At 37.0% G+C, this 17,401-nt stretch overlaps 1 protein-coding gene and 1 non-coding gene across 2 annotated transcripts; one reads left to right on the top strand and one right to left on the bottom strand.

Annotated features, from left to right (window-relative positions):
• Nucleotides 1-2,161: 2,161 nt before the first annotated feature.
• On the top strand, nucleotides 2,162-5,930 carry LOC112763687 (zinc finger BED domain-containing protein RICESLEEPER 2-like). Its single transcript, XM_025809293.1, has 6 exons — nucleotides 2,162-2,489; nucleotides 2,609-2,758; nucleotides 2,848-3,345; nucleotides 5,105-5,363; nucleotides 5,542-5,636; nucleotides 5,860-5,930. The coding sequence occupies exons 1-6, from the start codon at nucleotides 2,162-2,164 to the stop codon at nucleotides 5,928-5,930; spliced, it is 1,401 nt and encodes a 466-aa protein (XP_025665078.1).
• A 3,949-nt stretch (nucleotides 5,931-9,879) lies between these two features.
• On the bottom strand, nucleotides 9,880-9,986 carry LOC112767499 (small nucleolar RNA R71). The gene has a single exon (XR_003184941.1). It is a non-coding gene; the product is annotated as a small nucleolar RNA R71 (small nucleolar RNA).
• Between the last annotated feature and the right edge of the window lie 7,415 nt (nucleotides 9,987-17,401).

Genomic DNA, 17,401 nt, shown 5'->3' with positions numbered 1-17,401 from the left:
AACGACAAAAAAATTACAATATTACAACTAAAGTCTTGAAACGATCAATAGTCAATACAACAAAAGATAAAACTAATTAAAACTATCCTCACATGTCCAAACTTAACCAAAATCCAATTGAATTCCCTACTGATTAATGATAATGACTCAAAGAAAATTATATTTTATTAATACTAAACACAAATTTTTTCACTACCAAAACAAAACTCAACAATAATGGCAATATATTAGTTTCTCACTAGGAAATTCAGTACTTTTTCACAATGGTAGAGTTGATGATGTCGATGAACTCTGGCTAATGATACACAAGTTTAAAACAAAGTTAGTTACGTAAATACAAAGAAAAAAATGAATAAACCAACCACAACTAAAATAATGTGGTGAAAAATTACCTTCAAAGAAGCAACACAAAACAAAAATCTATCAACACCTATCAATTCTTTGCGATTTCCACCGTTTACAAAACATGTAATTAACAAGTGGCATTTAAATAAGACTCACAACATGCATTTATTATATCTCAATTGAAAATGAAAAAAATAAATAAAATAGGTTAAAAGTGCAACAGGGAGTACCTCCATAGATGATTAGTACTGATGAAGCAACTTCACATTGCTTGAAGCCATTTCCGCAAATTAGCAATATTAGTCGTGTATTCAAAGCAAAGACATCATAAACAGATTTATATATAGGTAGGGGTGGCAAAAGGGCCTAAACCCGTCGGGTCAGCCCACGTAATCCGCCAAAAAAGGGGGGTAAGGCTGAAAAATTGGGACTGCCAAATAACAAAAGCCCGCCTAACCCGCACCGCTTAAACCGTGGGCTTTGGCGAGGCGGGGCAGGCTTCCCTGGCGGGTTGAGCATATTTTTGGCAGCGGGTGTTTTTGTATTTTTTGGCCAAAAGTCCAGAACCCAACTTCCCCCACAACCCCGACCCGACCCAATGAAACCCTACCCGCCCTAAATCCCTAATTGCATCATGCTCACTCCCTCCAACTCACAACACAGAGCTTCAGCTTCTCCAGTCTCCATCTCCACCCGTAGTCACTCACAAGTCACACCAGCCGCCACTGACCGCTCCTAACCTACTACGTCTGGCACCGTCGCAGTCTCGCACAGACAACAAAGTCTCGTGGCGCTCTTCATCACCGTCGCTCTTCGGTCCTCCTGGGTTCTAGCCACCGCTGCTGCTCCATCTAGCCATCGTCGCTGCTGGTCTCGGTCCTAGGCTCCTGGGTCCTGTCCTCTCGCCCTCTGGGTTTGCTCGTCTGTCCTCTCGCTCTCTGGGTCTGCTCGTCTGTCCTCATCGCCGCTATTCCTTGCCTCATCTATCCTGGTGGTCGGCTCGTCACTGCTGTCATATCAGATTTTTGGTATGTTAGTTTTTTGGCTTAGTTTTTATATCAGAGATTTAGGTTTATTTGCTGTGTTGTGTTGTTTGATAATGGTTGAGTTTTGATTAAATCAGAATTGCTGATACTTGTTTTAAAATGGTTTTGAGTTTTGATTAAATCTAATTTAGATTCATATATTGTTTGCTATTTTTTATGTTGTTTGATAATGGTTGAGTTTTGATTAAATCAGAATTGTTGATACTTGTTTTAAAATGGTTTTGAATTTTGATTAAATATGATGTAGATTCATATATTGTTTGCTATTTTTTGTTTTGTTTGATAATGGTTGAGTTTTGATTAAATTGGAATTGTTGATGCTTGTTTTGAAATGGTTTTGAGTGTTGATTAAATCTGATGCAGATTTACTGTGTTTTGTTTTGTTTGATAATAATTTTGAGTTTTGACTAAATCAGAATGGTTGATACCTGGTTTAACAATTAACATTTGATTTTATTTCAAAAAATATGAATTCTGAAACTATGAATAACCTTGTTACTGCTGGAGCTGGTTCTGAGGCTACTCCGGTCGAGGTTGATGAACCTAGTTCGAAAAGAGCCAGACTAGCAACATCTGATGTTTGGAATCTTTTCAGAAAACTCAGTCCAGATAAGAATGGAGTAGAACGTTCTGAGTGTAAAGGATGCAAGAAGGTGTTTAAAGTTGGAGATAACTGATATGGCACTTCTACTCTAAAATGATATCTTGATACTTATACTCAAATTAAGCATGAAGATATTTGTCAAACTATAGTAGAATTGCAAATTAAAATGGGTTCACTTAAGATTGATTTAGAAGTGGCTAGAGATACGTTTGTTTCTTATGTAGTTACTGGGGATAAGCCATTCAATATGGTTGATGATAGGAGATTTAGAAATTGGGTGAAATATATAAGTCCAACTTTGAAACTTCCTACTAGGAATACGGTTAAGTCTGACATAGTGAAAGTTCACAAGAGAGAAGCTGTGAAACTTAAAAAAATTTTAGTTTCCATTGCAAATAGAATTTGCCTAACATCTGATCTTTGGACATCCAGTACCAATGAGGGGTATATATGTTTGACTGCACATTTTGTTGATGAGAACTGGAAATTACAGAGTAAAATTCTCAATTTTTGTCATATGCCTCCTCCTCATACGGGATTTGATTTGTCTTCTAAAATCTTTACGCTTTTGAATGAGTGAAAATTTGATAAAAGATTTTTTCCATTACTTTAGATAATGCTTCTTCTAATGATACTTGTGTTGATCACTTGAAAAGTACTTTGGATGTGCATGGTTCATTGTTGTGTGGTGGTGAATTCTTTCATGTTCGTTGCTCTGCTCATATTTTAAATCTTATTGTCCAAGATGGAATGAAAATATATGGTGATGTAGTGCATATAAGATTAGAGAGTGTATTAAGTATCTGAGAAAATCTAAAAGTCAAATGGTTAAGTTTAAAGAATGTTTTCAAGATATTGAGGGACTTGAGTATACAACTACATTATGTTTAGATGTTCCTACTAAGTGGAATTCACTTTATACAATGCTTGCAAGTGCTATTCCATATAAGAAAATTTTTGAAATGTATAAAGTAAAAGAAGATGAATTTAGGGATAGTTGCCCTTCATCAAATGAGTGGAAAAGAACTGAAAAGATATGTGGTTTCTTGTTACCATTTTACGAAACTACCAAGTTGATGTCTGGAACTTCTTACCCAACATCCAACTTGTATATTTTACAAGTTTGGCAAATTCAGCTTATTTTGATGAATAGTTTGAAGAATGATGAAGTGCTTATAAGGCACATGGGAGAACAAATGATGATCAAGTTCAAGAAATATTGGGATGAATATAGTGTTGGTCTTGCATTTGGGACAGTTCTTGATCCTAGATTTAAACTCAACACTTTGGCTCATTGCTATAATGAGATTGATCCTATTAGTACTAAAGACAAAGTGGAGCATGTGAAGAGTAAGTTATACAAGCTCTTTGAGTTTTATGACCACAATTCCTTTACAACTATAGAGTGCTTCCCAAATTCCAAGTATGGTTTCTCAAGCGACATCTTCTACAATAGGAACTCAGCTTATTAAAATTGTTGGTGTAAGTATTTTTATCTTATATTCACTCTACTTGGTTATATGTATTTTTTATTGTTCATGTTTTTTGAGTCATATATTGTTTGCAATGAAAAGGATTTGATGTCCCATAATCAAGAAGCTGAAGTGAAAAGTGGAAAGAACCAACTTGATATTTATTTGAGTGAGGCAATATTATTTTGCAATGATGCAATCATAGATGTTTTAAAATGGTGGAAAGACAAACATCATCATTTTCCAACACTATCACTAATGGCACGAGATTTGTTGAGCATTCCTATTACCATCGTGGCTTCAGAATCTGCATTTAGCATAGGTTCTCATGTTTTGAATAACTATAGAAGTCGTTTATTGCCAAATAATGTTGAAGCTGTGATTTGCACTCGAAATTGGACAACTTATTAATTTAGTTAGTAAAAGATTAATATTAGTAGAAACAAAATTAATGAATATCTCTAGATTATCAATCAACTTAGATATCAATGATTCAAGTTCACCCAAATTTTCAACCCAAGTCGAGGATACAAAATCTACTCTATAATTAGTTCAAGCATTTTATCAAATACATAGAGTGCATAAACATAAAACTTCATAAATTTCAAGAATTAGTAAAATAGACAACTACCCAATTCGAGAAAGCAATAATAACGAATCAATTAAGCATGAATAGAACATAAAAGATAAAATATCAAATTGCATTAATAAAAAATTAAAAATTCAACAATAGTTCATAAACTAAAATGACATAAACAAGAAAAACTAACAAGAGAATTCTATCAAACTAAGATATTAGAACAAGAAAAAGTAAATAAGACTAAACTAAAATAAGATTAAAAACTAAAATAAGAGAGAATTAAGGTAGAAACCCTAAGAATTTCAGAGAGAAGTTGGAACTTCTCTCTCTAGAATTCATTAAAACATCCTAAAAACTAAAAACTAAATACTACTTTCCTTTTTTTCTCTTGCATTTTCCTCTTAAATACTTCAAAAATTTAATGCTTGGGGGACCTTTTTGGGACCAAATCATGAGCCCATGTGCATTTTTTTAACGAACCACGTGGAGTCATCTTGCGCACACAAGAATCTTGCTCAAGCGAAGAAGGTTTGCTTACACAAGCTGCCAGAAAGCTCCGCTCCTGAATCACTTCTCAAATTCGCTTTTTCACTCCATTCTTTTCAATTTCTTAGAGGCCATTGATGTATCCAAACTTTGAAACTCTTAAATAAATTTGATCACGACATCGAATGACATAAAAAGAGATTGAGAAATTAATGATTAGGAGCATAAAAAAGCATCTTTTTCACACACACTTCATTGGAAGAAAAATTCAAAAAACTCAATTAGTTAAGCCAAAATTGTGTAATTTTGTTGACAAACTCCATATTTTTTTAACACAATTTAGAATGATAAAATGGAGTTTATCAAGTGTTCTCACTGTTTTGTGTATATTAATTAGGGTTAGGGTAATATGGGATTTTTATTGATATACCAGTTTGGTTTGGTTCATATTTTACCTGCCAGAACTAAAAATCGAACCAAACTAATAAAAAACTGCAAAAATTTAATTTTTCAATTTTTTAGTTTTCAATTTGTTTGATTCAGTTTGTCAGTTTTGTTATGTTTGAATTAGTTTTGAACACCCCTAGGCGTGACTCGATTCATAGTGTGAAAGCAGTACCTTTGATTGTGCATCAAAGTCTTCTCCTTTGGATTGATAAAAGAAAGACTGAAGTGATTAGTGTTGATGATAGCCTTTATGTTGAGCAAATGCATGTTAACTTCAAGGTTTATAATTACCAGTTAAAGCCTCTTGATGTCGACAGGAACCTCAATCTCTACAATTGCGAAGGATATTTTCTAACTACTGAGGGGCTCAATGTAAAGCTCAGGCACCCAAAGATCCAATATACTCCAATTGGTTGGGAGTAGTTTTTTTTTAAAGGAGGAATCTCTATCAACAAAATCTACCAAATGTCTGATGAAGAAGAAGTTGTGTCGAGATATTTATTTTCTTTAAGTAATTATGTTGCTAGTTTTGATTCTACAACGTACTTTTCTTTCTTGTAGTGGTTCTTCTGATCCAGTTGAACCTATTAGGATTTTAAATTCTGCAACATGTATTTCACTTTCTAGTTCAAATTTAGCTGATGAAGTTGATCCAGGTAGGGATTTATTATTTGTAGCATGTACTTTTTCTTATAGTCCTATGATTTTAAGTTCAATCAGTTCTGATAAAGCCTATATTATCAGCCGATTCCCTGTCAATGTATCTCAAGCATCTTGTACCTAAAAGGATTCGACAGCTATTTTGGCTGATAATATTAACAAAAGTAGCTCTTTCTCTCATGATTATGTTAAGTTTCCTTTGCCTTTGCAATGAATTAGAACCTGTCGGGACTAGTGGCATCCCTTGGAGCCACTACAAATCAAAGAAGTTAGTTTCAAATTGGGTCTGAATTCGGTAAAAATCGATTGTTGTTTAAATGGTTGTATGCTGTATTACAAAGGGGACGTAGATCTAACTACTTGTAGATTTTGTAATGCACCGAGATTTAAAGTCGAGGAGAGTTAAAGAGAATTTCAAACAAATGGATGCACTACTTGCCCTTAATCCATAGGCTAAAATGATCGTATACATTGATAAGTTTAGTCCCTCACATGACCTGGCATAGTAAAAACAAGAGAGGTGATAGTTTTATGACATACCCGTCACATGGAAATGCTTAGAAGCACTTTGATAGGTCCACCATATATTTTTTAGAGAGGCCAAAAATGTTAGATTAGCTTTGTGCTCTGACGGGTGATGAGCGGATATTTTATACGCTTTTTGGCATCATTTTCATATAGTTTTTAGTATGTTTTGTTTAGTTTTTATTAAGTTTTTATAGGTTTTAGTGAAAAATTCACATTTTTGGATTATATTTTGAGTTTGTGTATTTTTGTACAATTTCAGATAATTTCTGGCTGAAATTGAGGAGTTGGAGCTAAAGTCTGATTCAGAGACAGAGAAAGTACTACAGATGTTGTCTGGATCTGACCTCCTTACATTCAAAAGAGCTTTTCTGGAGCTACAGAAGTTCAAATGGAGCGTTCTTAATGGCTATGGAAAGTTGACTTCCATAGCTTTCCATCAATACATAATAGTCCATACTTTGCTTCAGATTAGACGGCCTAAAACTGCGTCCAACGCCAGCCTCCTGCCCCTTTTCTGGCGTCCAGTGCCCACGGAGTAGAGACCAGCGTCCAAACGCCCAAAGAGGACCCGCTAGCCAGCGTTCAATGCCCAGGAGACCTCAAAACACATGAATCTCATCAAAGCTCAGCCCAAACACTCACCAAGTGGGCTCCAGAAGTGGATTTTAGTACTAAAAAGACTGTTTTACCCTTACTAGTCATTTGTTTAGTATTTAAGGGATTAGATTTATGTTATTCACAACTTTTACAATACCTTTTACCGAGACTTTACACCATATTCGAGTTTTACCATTGTATTTTCTATCAGTATGAGTTTCTAAACCTCCTAGGTTGAGGGGAAGAGCCCTGCTAAGTCTTATGAATTAATAAAAGTATTACTGTTTCTCTTTGATCCGTGTTTGATTTAATTCTAAGATGTATACTCGTTCTTCAACATAGTGAATAGGATGATCAGTGACAATCAGCTCTGTTTATTATACTAGGACTGCGTGCCTGAGAACCACTCGTGTCTACTTGGGTTCGTGTGAATACGTGACTGAAAGCACGAACCGCCAGCTTGACTATACATCTCTCAGACGGCTAACCCACGACTTCGTTGGTGCTTCTCGAGACACCAGTTCAGCCGATTTCTGGGGAGATTAGGGTCTCTGTGGTAGAGGCTAGAACCTAAAGAAGCAGCATTCTCTGATCCGGAAGATTCGACCTTGTCTGTGGCGTTTTGAGTAGGATCGCCAGGAGAATGAACTGCTAGAGCTTCACCCTCCATCAGATTGGATGACCATGGCCAATGGTGTTTGATCTGGAGCAGAGGAGATTGACGACCACGGCCCATGGCATTGATCACATACAGCCTGCCATACAAGAAATGACTCACAAGCAAAGAAGACAGTAATACCAGAGTTAATTCAGAAAGACAAAGCAACTCCAATCCTTAACCATATTCCTATTACTGATTCCCTTCTAATATACAGAGTACTTTTTTTTATTTACATGTCAATTTAGTTTAGATCTCACAAATACAAATTGCGAATAACTCTTCTATCTGCCTGACTAAGACCTGCAAGATAACCATAGCTTGCTTCAAGCCACAATCTTCGTGGGATCGACCTTGACTCGCTCAGGTATTACTTGGACGACCCAGTGCACTTGCTGGTACAGCTGTATGAAGGTGTGGGAATTCGTGCACCAAATTTTTGGCACTATTGTCGGGGATTATTCGAGTTTGGACAAACTAACGGATTTTCTTGCTCCCTAGATCAGGTATTTTTATTTTGAGTCTTTTATTTTTATTTTCTTCTTCTCTATTTACAAAAAAATAAAAAAAAAAATTTTTCAAAAATTTTTATTTTCTTTGTTCTTGGTTTACCTGTTTCCTGTTTTTCTTTCCAAAAATTTTAAAACTTTTTCAAAAATATTTTTCTTTTATTTACTAATCTTTGTTCTTAGTTTGAGTCTTTTATTTTTGTTCTTAGTTAAATTTTCGTTTTCTTTGAGTCTTTCTTTCTAAAAATTTTCAAAAATATTTTTTTGGTTAAATCTTGTGTCAAATTTTTAAGTTTGGTGTTTTCTTGTTGTTTTTCTTTAAATTTTCGAAAATTTTATGTTTGGTTTTCAAAAAACTTTAAGTTTGGTATCTTTTGTATGTTCTTGTGTTTTTTGAATTTCTTGAGTCTTGTTCTTAGAATTCTTTTTAATCTTCAAAGTGTTCTTGTGTTTTCTTTTTGTTATGATCTTAAAAATTTTTAAGTTTGGTGTCCATTTTGTGTTTTTCTTTAAATTTTCGAAAACTAGGTGCTTTTGATCTAAAAATTTTAAGTTTTGTGTCTTTTACTTGTTTTTCGCTCTCCTCATTAAATTCAAAAATAAAAAATATATTTTCTATCTTTATTTAATTATTAATTTCGAAAATTTTAAATAAAAAATTCAGATTTCAATTTTAAATTTTTATCTTATCTTATCTTAGTTTTTAATTTTCAAAAATCAAACCTTTTCAAAATAAAAAATCTTATCTTTGTCAAAATTAAAAAATCTTATCTTATCTTTTTCAAATTTAAACTTTAAGAATTCAAATTTCAAATTTCAAATTTTAAAATTAAAATCTTTTTCAAAATCAAATTTCAAATCTCATCTTTTTCAAATCTTTTTAAATTCTTATCTTCTTTTCTAATCTCAAATTTTAAAATCAAATCTTTTTAATTTCTTATCTTATCTTTTCTTATCTTTTTTAATTTCAAATTTCAAATTCAAATCTTTTCTTATCTTATCTCTTATCTTATTTTCAAATCCTTTCTTAATTAATTACCTATCTTCCCTCTCTCTTCTTTTTCAAAACTTCCTAACTAACTCTTCTCTCTTAATTTTCGAAAATTGCTTCCTCTTCTCTTTCTTCTATTTTTGAAAATTCACTAACTAATTTTCAATTCTTTTTAAATTATTAACTTAATTTTTGAAATTAACTAACAAATAAAATAAAAACAAAAATATTTTAATTCTTATTTATCTTTTCTATTTCTACTTCTTCTTCTATTCACTTCTATTTATTCGAATTACTCTTCTCTCTCATCCTCCATCTTCACTTTTCTATCTTCTTCTTCTTTCTTCACATCTCACTGGGAGTCTTCTATACTCAAATCATACATAGAAGCTTCCTTTCTTTCTTTTCTTTTTTTCTTGTTTATGACTAGGAACAGGGATAAAGAACCCCTCTTTGATCTTGATCTTGAACCTGAAAGGACTTTGAAGAAAAGCTTACAACAAGCTAGAGCACAACACTCCGGAAGAAACCTTTTAGAAAATCTTGAATAAGAAATAGAGGACATGGCCGAACCTGAAGGTGATGCCAGCAAGGTTCTTGGTGACTTCACCATGCCCACCTCTGACTTTTATGGCAGAAGTATCTCTGTACCTACCATTGGAGCTAACAATTTTGAGCTTAAACCTCAGTTAGTCTCCCTTCTGCAACAGAACTGCAAGTTCCATAAACTTCCAATGGAAGATCCACATCAGTTCTTAGCTAAATTCTTACAGATATGTGATACTGTAAAGACTAATGGGATAAATCCTGAAGTCTACAAGCTTATGCTCTTTCCCTTTGCTGTAAGAGACAAAGCTAAGATATGGTTGGATTCTCCACCAAAAGAGAGCCTAGACTCTTGGGAAAAGCTGGTTAATGCTTTTCTGGCTAAATTCTTTCCCCCTCAAAGGATGACCAAAATTAGAGTGGAAGTTCAAATTTTCAGACAAAGAGAAGGTGAATCCCTCTATGAAGCTTGGGAAAGATACAAGCAATTGATCAGAAGATGTCCTCTTGACATGCTCTCAGAATGGTCTATCATAGGCGTGTTCTATGATGGTCTGTCTGACATGTCCAAAATCTCATTGGACAGCTCTGTAGGTGGATCACTCCACTTGAAGAAAACACCTGTAGAAGCAAGAGAACTCATTGTGATGGTTGCAAAGAACAAATTCATGTACACCTCTGAGAGGAATCCTGTAAATCATGGGATCCTTCAGAAGAAAGGAGTTCTTGAAGTTGATACTCTGAATGCCATATTGGCTCAAAATAAGATCTTGACCCAACAGGTCAATATGATCTCTCAACATCTGATTGGACTGCCAACTGCAGCTGGCAGTACTCAGGAAACTTCTTCTGAAGTAGAAGCTTATGATCCTGATCAACCCACCATGATGGAGGTGAATTACATGGGAGAACCCTATGGAAACACCTACAATCCTTCATGGAGGAATCATCCTAATCTTTCATGGAAGGATCAACAGAAGCTTTAGCAAGGCTTCAGCAATAATCAAGGTGGAAGGAACCAGAATAGGTTCAATAACAGACCACCATTTCTATTTTCTCAAGGGAATATAAAAACCTCTAAGCAGAGCCTTTTTGACTTAGTAACTTTGGTTTCCAGCCTCTCTAAAACCACTCATAGTTTCATGAATGAAACAAGGTCCTCCATTAGAAATTTGGAGGTACAAGTTGGTCAACTGAGCAAGAGGATCCCTGAGACTCCTCCTGACACTCTTCCAAGCAACACTAAAGTGAACCCAAGAGAAGAGTGCAAGGTCATCACCTCTGAGGCCGAGGCCGAATCTAGAGAGAATGGGGTGGTGTTAAACGCCAGTGAAGAACATATCACTGGGCGTTCAACGCCCAATCTGGCAGCAAGCCTGGCGCTGAACGCCAGTAAAGAAGCCCTCACTGGGCGTTCAATGCCCAACCTGGCAGCAGAGCTGGCGTTGAACGCCAGCCAGGGAGTATTGGCTGGGCGTTCAACACCCAAACATGCAGGATCTCTGGCATTGAACGCTAGTGAGGAACCCCTCACTGGGCATTTTAACGCCCAAATAGTCAGGCAGTCTGGCGCTGAACGCCAGTGAGAAACCCCTCACTGGGCGTTCAACGCCCACATAGACAGGGAAACTGGCATTGAACGCCAGCAAGGATACCCCTGCTGGGCGTTCCACGCCCAAAAGGATAGAGAAACTGGCGTTTAATGCCAGTAAGGGTGCACAGCATGGGCATTCAACACCCAAAGAGCTAACAGAGCTGGCATTGAACGCCAGTAAAAGCACACCTTCTAAGTGCTCAATTCCCACTCAAGAAACCCCTATCCCAGAACCAAAGGGAGCCAAGGCTCACCTAAAGACCATAGAGGGTCCTTTGCATACACTTCTGCAGTGCATGAGTTCTGATGAATACTCATCCTCTGAAGAGGATGAAGACACTAGGGAAGAGCAAGTTGCTCGGTACCTAGGAGCTCTCATGAAGTTAAATGCCAAGCTATTTGGTACAAAGCCTCTGGAGGAAGAACCTCCATTGCTTTCCAAAGAACTCCATGCTTTGGTTCAGCAGAAGCTACCTCAGAAGCTTCCAGATCGTGGACGCTTCCTGATTCCTTGCACCATAGGCACTATGACCTTTGAAAAGGCTCTGTGTGACTTAGGGTCAAGCATAAACCTCATGCTACTTTCTGTAATGGAGAAGTTGGGCATCATTAAGGTGAAAGCTACAAACATCTCACTAGAAATGGCAGACAAGACAATGAGGAAGCCATATGGCTTTGTAGAGGATGTCTTGATAAAATTTGAAAACCACTACATCCCTGCAAACTTCATAGTCTTGGATATTGGAAAGGATGAGGATGACTCTGTCATCCTTGGAAGACCTTTCCTAGCCACTGCCAATGCTATCATTTATGTGACTAAGGGAGAACTGATTCTACAACTGGGTGAGGATGACATCTTGTTTAAGATGCCTCATCCAAATTCTCCATCTAAAAGAGAGATAACTGTGCAACACCTAGTGTTCCAACCCTCTCTTTCTGTGTAGAGCTTTACAGAGCCCCCAAATATAAATTCTAAGTTTGATATTAGTCAGCCATCAACAAGCTCTAAGCACAAAGGTACTAAGAAGAAAGTACCTAAAGGCTGGAGGGACAAGAAAGTCCCAACTGGAGGCCTCTCACCTGGTATGAGAGTTGTCTTCACTAAGAAACCAGTCTTATCACATACAGTGAGCCGTATCCTTTCTTTAGAGCATGTGGAGCTCATTCATGAGAAGACAGGAAGAAAGTTCACTATAAGAGGCAAAAATCTGAGCCCATACTCACCTCCGTAAGGAGCTAACCGTCAAGCTAATGACGTTAAAGAAGCGCTTGTTGGGAGGCAACCCAACCTTAAGTAATTATTTATTTATATTTTCTTTCATTTTGTTTTTCTTTAAGTTTTTTTAGGGTCATGATTATATGCAGCAGTTAGAACTGAGACAGAATTATTCAGCAGAGAAAACAGAACACTCTGGATGGAGTGTTATTGAAGTTGAACGCCAGCCAGGGAGCTCTGGCTGGGCGTGCAACGCCCCAAATGGGCAGCATTGCTGGCATTGAACGCCAACCAGAGAGCAGACCCTGGGCGTTCAAACGCCAGTGCAGAGGGCAGGGAATCTGAATTCCCTAGCCTCTCAAGACCAGTGGGTCCCATAATATCTTCACCTACCCCACTTACTTTCACCCTTCCCCGTACACACTTCCCTATAAACCCTAACCCAATCACATCCATATCACTTTCCCAAAACCATCATAACTCCCACCAACCCCCACCCACTTCAAAATCAAATTTCCCACCCAAAACCCAACCCATGGCTGAACCCTAACCTATCCCACTTCCTATAAATACCCCTCTTCATAACCCTTCATACACACACCTCTCATACACTCATAAATCCCCACGGCCGAGCCCTCTCTCTCCCTCTATCTTCTTCTATTTTCTTCTTTTTCTACTCCATTCTTCTCTTTTCTTTATTTTTGCTCGAGGACGAGCAAAAATTTTAAGTTTGGTGTTGGAAAAAGATTAGTTTTTTTTCTTTCCATTACCATTCATAGCACCCAAGGTTGGAGAATCCTCTAGAAAGAGGAAAGGAAAGGTAGTAGCCGCCACCTCTGAATCTTGGGAGATCGAGAGATTCATCACCAAAGCTCATCACGACCACTTCTATGAAGTACTTGCAGAGAAGAAAGTGATCCCTGAGGTCCCTTTCAGGCTCAAGAAGAATGAGTATCCAGAAATCCGAAGAGAGATCCGGAAAAGAGGTTGGGAAGTCCTAACCAATCCCATTCAAGATGTTGGATTCTAATGGTGCAAGAGTTATATGCTAATGCATGGGTTACTAAAAACCATGACACTAGTGTGAACCCAAATCCAAGGAATTGGATCACCATGGTCCGAGGGTGAATCTTAGATTTCGGCTCGGAAAGTGTGAGATTGGCATTCAACTTGCCTCTGATGCAAGGGGACCCACATCCTTACACTAGGAGAGTCAACTTTGATCAGAGATTCGATCAAGTGCTCTCAGATATCTGTGTGGAAGGAGCACAATGGAGAAGGGATTCCCAAGGCAAGCCCATTCAACTAAGAATGCTTGACCTATAGCCCATAGCTAGAGGATGGTTGGAATTCATCCAACGTTCCATCATCCCCACTAGCAACTGGTCAGAAGTGACTATTGACTGAGCCATCATGATTCATTGCATCATGATTGGAATTGAGGTGAAAGTACATGAGGTGATCCCTCAAGAACTGTACAAGATAGCTGAGAAGCCTTCCACCAATGCAAGGTTGTCATTCCCACACCTCATCTGTCATCTATTCAATTTAGCTGGAATTGTCATAGAATGAGATATTTCCATTGGGGAGGACAAGCCCATCACTAAAAAGAGGATGGAGCAAACTAGAGAGCATGCACAAGAGCCTGTGCAGCCGCCTCAGTATGAGATCTCTGAGATGCCTCAAGGGATATATTTTTCTCCTCAAAGCTATTGGGATCAATGGCAGACTTCTCTTGGAGAACTAAGCACTAACATGGAGCAATTGAGGGTGGAGCATCAAGAGCATTCCACCACCCTCAATGAAATAAGAGAAGATCAAAGAGCCATAAGGGAAGAACAAAGGGCTTTGAGGGACGAACAACAGAGGCAAAGGAGTGACATTGAAGAGATCAAGCATCACATTGGATCCTCAAGGAGGAGCATTAGCCGCTACCATTAAAGGTGGATTCGTTCTCTTTATCTCCTTTCCTGTTGTATTTTTCTATTTTCTGTTATGTTTTATCTGTTCTCTTGTTCTTGTTGCATGATCATTTGCATTGATGTCTTAAAGTTGTAAAATGTTCCATATATCTCTCACCTTGCTTAAAGAAAATTTTAATTGAAAAAAATTGAGAGATACATGAGTTTCAAGTTTAAAATAAGAATAGTTTAATTATGTTGATGTGGTGGCATTGCTTTTATTTTCTGAATGTATGAATAAACAGTGCATATTTGAAGTTGGAATTTTAGAATGTTGACTCTTGAAAGAATAAGAAAAAAGGAAAAGTATTATTGGTAATCTGAAAATCTAAATAAATTGATTCTTGAAGCAAGAGAAAGCAGCAAAAAGAAAAAGAAAAAGCTTGCATGCGAAAAAAAAAAGAGAAAGAAAAAATGGCAAAAAAATAAAAAATAAAAAGCAAACAGAAAAAGCCAAAAGCTCTTTAAACCAAAAGGCAAGAGCAAAAAGCCAATAACCCTTTAAACCAAAAGGCAAGGGTAAAAGGATCTAAGGCTTTGAGCATTAATTGATAGGAGGGCCTAAAGGAATAAAATCCTGGCCTAAGCGGCTCAACCAAGCTGTCCCTAACCATGTGCTTGTGGCATGAAGGTGTCAAGTGAAAAGCTTGAGACTGAGTGGTTAAAGTCGTGATCCAAATGAAAAAGAGTGTGTTTAAGAACTCTAGACATCTCTATATGGGGATTCTAGAAAAGATGAATCACAATCTAAAAAGGTTCACCCAGGTAAAGTGTCTGTGGCATTTATGTATCCGGTGGTAATACTGGAAAACAAAATGCTTAGGGTCACGGCCAAGACTCAGAAAGCTGTATTCAAGAATAAAAAAGAACCGAACTAGGAGAGTTAATAATATCATCTGGATTCTAAGTTCCTAAAGATGCCAACCATTCTAAGTTTCAATGGATAGTGAGATGCCAAAACTATTTAGAAGCAAAAAGCTACAAAGTCCCACTCATCTGATTGTAACTAAGCTTCATTGGAAACTTAGAAATTTATTGTATCTTAATTTTCTTTTTTTTATCCTATTGTGTTTTTGGTTGCTTGGGGACAAGCAACAGTCTAAGTTTGGTGTTGTACTGAGCGGATATTTTATATGCTTTTTGGCATCATCTTCATATAGTTTTTAGTATGTTTTGTTTAGTTTTTATTAAGTTTTATAGGTTTTAGTGTTAAATTCACATTTTTAGATTCTACTTTGAGTTTGTAAAGCTCAGCCCAAACACTCACCAAGTGGGCCCCAAAAGTGGATTTTAGCACTAAAAAGACTTTTTACCCTTACTAGTCATTTGTTTAGTATTTAAGGGATTAGATTTATGTTATTCACAACTTTTACAATATCTTTTACTGAGACTTTACACCATATTCGAGTTTTACCATTGTATTTTCTATTAGTATGAGTTTCTAAACCTCCTAGGTTGAGGGGTGGAACCCTGTTGAGTCCTATGAATTAATAAAAGTATTATTGTTTCTCTTCGATCCGTGTTTGATTTAATTCTAAGATGTATACTCATTTTTCAACATGGTGAATAGGATGATCAGTGACAATCAGCTCTGTTCATCATACTAGGACCGTGTGCCTGACAACTACCCGTGTCTACTTGGATTCATGTGAATACGTGACTGGAAAGTACGAATCGCCAGCTTGACTATACATCTCTCAAATGGCTAATCCACGATTTCGTCGGGGACTTCTCGAGACACCATTTCAGCCAATTTCCGGGAAGATTATGGTCTCTGTGGTAGAGGCTAGAACTCAAAGAAGCAACATTCTCTGACCCGGAAGATTCAACCTTGTCTGTGGTATTTTGAGTAGGATCGCCAGGAGAATGAACTGCTAGAGCTTCACCCTCCGTCAGATTGGATGACCACAGCCAATGGTGTTTGATTTGGAGAAGAGGAGATTGACGACCATGGCCCATGGCGTTGATCACATACAGCCTGCCATACAAGAAATCACTTACAAACAAAGAAGACAGTAATACCAGAGTTAATTCAGAAAGACAAAGCAACTCCAATCCTTAACCATATTCCTATTACTGATTCCCTTCTAATATACAGAGTACTTTATTTTATTTACATGTCAATTTAGTTTAGATCTCACAAATACAAATTACGAATAACTCTTCTATCCGCCTGACTAAGACCTGCAAGATAACCATAGCTTGTTTCAAGCCACAATCCTCATAGGATCGACCCTGTCTTGCTCAAGTATTACTTGGATGACCCAGTACACTTGCTGGTACAGCTGTACGAAGGTGTAGGGATTCATGCACCAACGGGTTTACACCAAATTTTAATTTCAGTAACGCGTACTTTTGTTCGCCTGTAGTGGTGACTCCTTATAACCTACCTTTCGAAATGTGCATGAAGGACCCATACATGATACATGTTCCTAACCTGTATCATACATGGTCCAAGCAATCCAAATGCCAAAATAGATGTCTTTTTGCAACCCTTGTGGATGAGTTGTTGAAATTGTGGGTTAATGGTGTAGAAACGTATGATATTTCAACCAAGACAAACTCCCAACTGCATGTTGTGTTGATGTTGACTATTAATAATTTTTTGCATACAGGATATTACCAAGTTGGTCCACTCATGGCAGAATGTTGTGTCCCATTTGTATGGAAGATACAAAGGCATTTTGGCTGATGAATGAGGATAATAATTTGTATTTTGATTGTCATCAAAGGTTCCTTGATATTGATCATCATTTTATGTGCTACAAAACTTAACGTAAATGATCTCACAGTTATGGAGAAGAACATTTCGATCATACTTTGTAAGTCAGAGAGAATATTCTTTCCTGAATTTTTTGACGTCATGGAACACTTAGCAATCTACCTGCCGTACAAAATAAGAGTATGTGAGCGAGTCCAATTTAGGTGGATGTACTCATTTGAGAGGATGATTGAATCATTCAAGTGCACCGTAAAAAACAGAGCTCGAATCGAGGGTAGTATCTGCGAAGCATTCCTAGCTAAAGAAACATATGCATTTTGCTCCTTCTATTTTGAGCCCCATGTTGGATCACATAGTAAGAGTTGGAAAGAATGATGAGAGGGGAGAATCCTCATCAAGAGGACCAACGTATCCAATATTTGTTCTCGAAGGAGTTGCA

This window comes from Arachis hypogaea, chromosome 17 (genome assembly GCF_003086295.3).
Source record: "Arachis hypogaea cultivar Tifrunner chromosome 17, arahy.Tifrunner.gnm2.J5K5, whole genome shotgun sequence".
Taxonomy (NCBI): domain Eukaryota; kingdom Viridiplantae; phylum Streptophyta; class Magnoliopsida; order Fabales; family Fabaceae; genus Arachis; species Arachis hypogaea.
The sequence above is the reverse complement of the archived record's forward strand: the minus strand, read 5'-3'. Positions and strand labels throughout refer to the sequence as shown.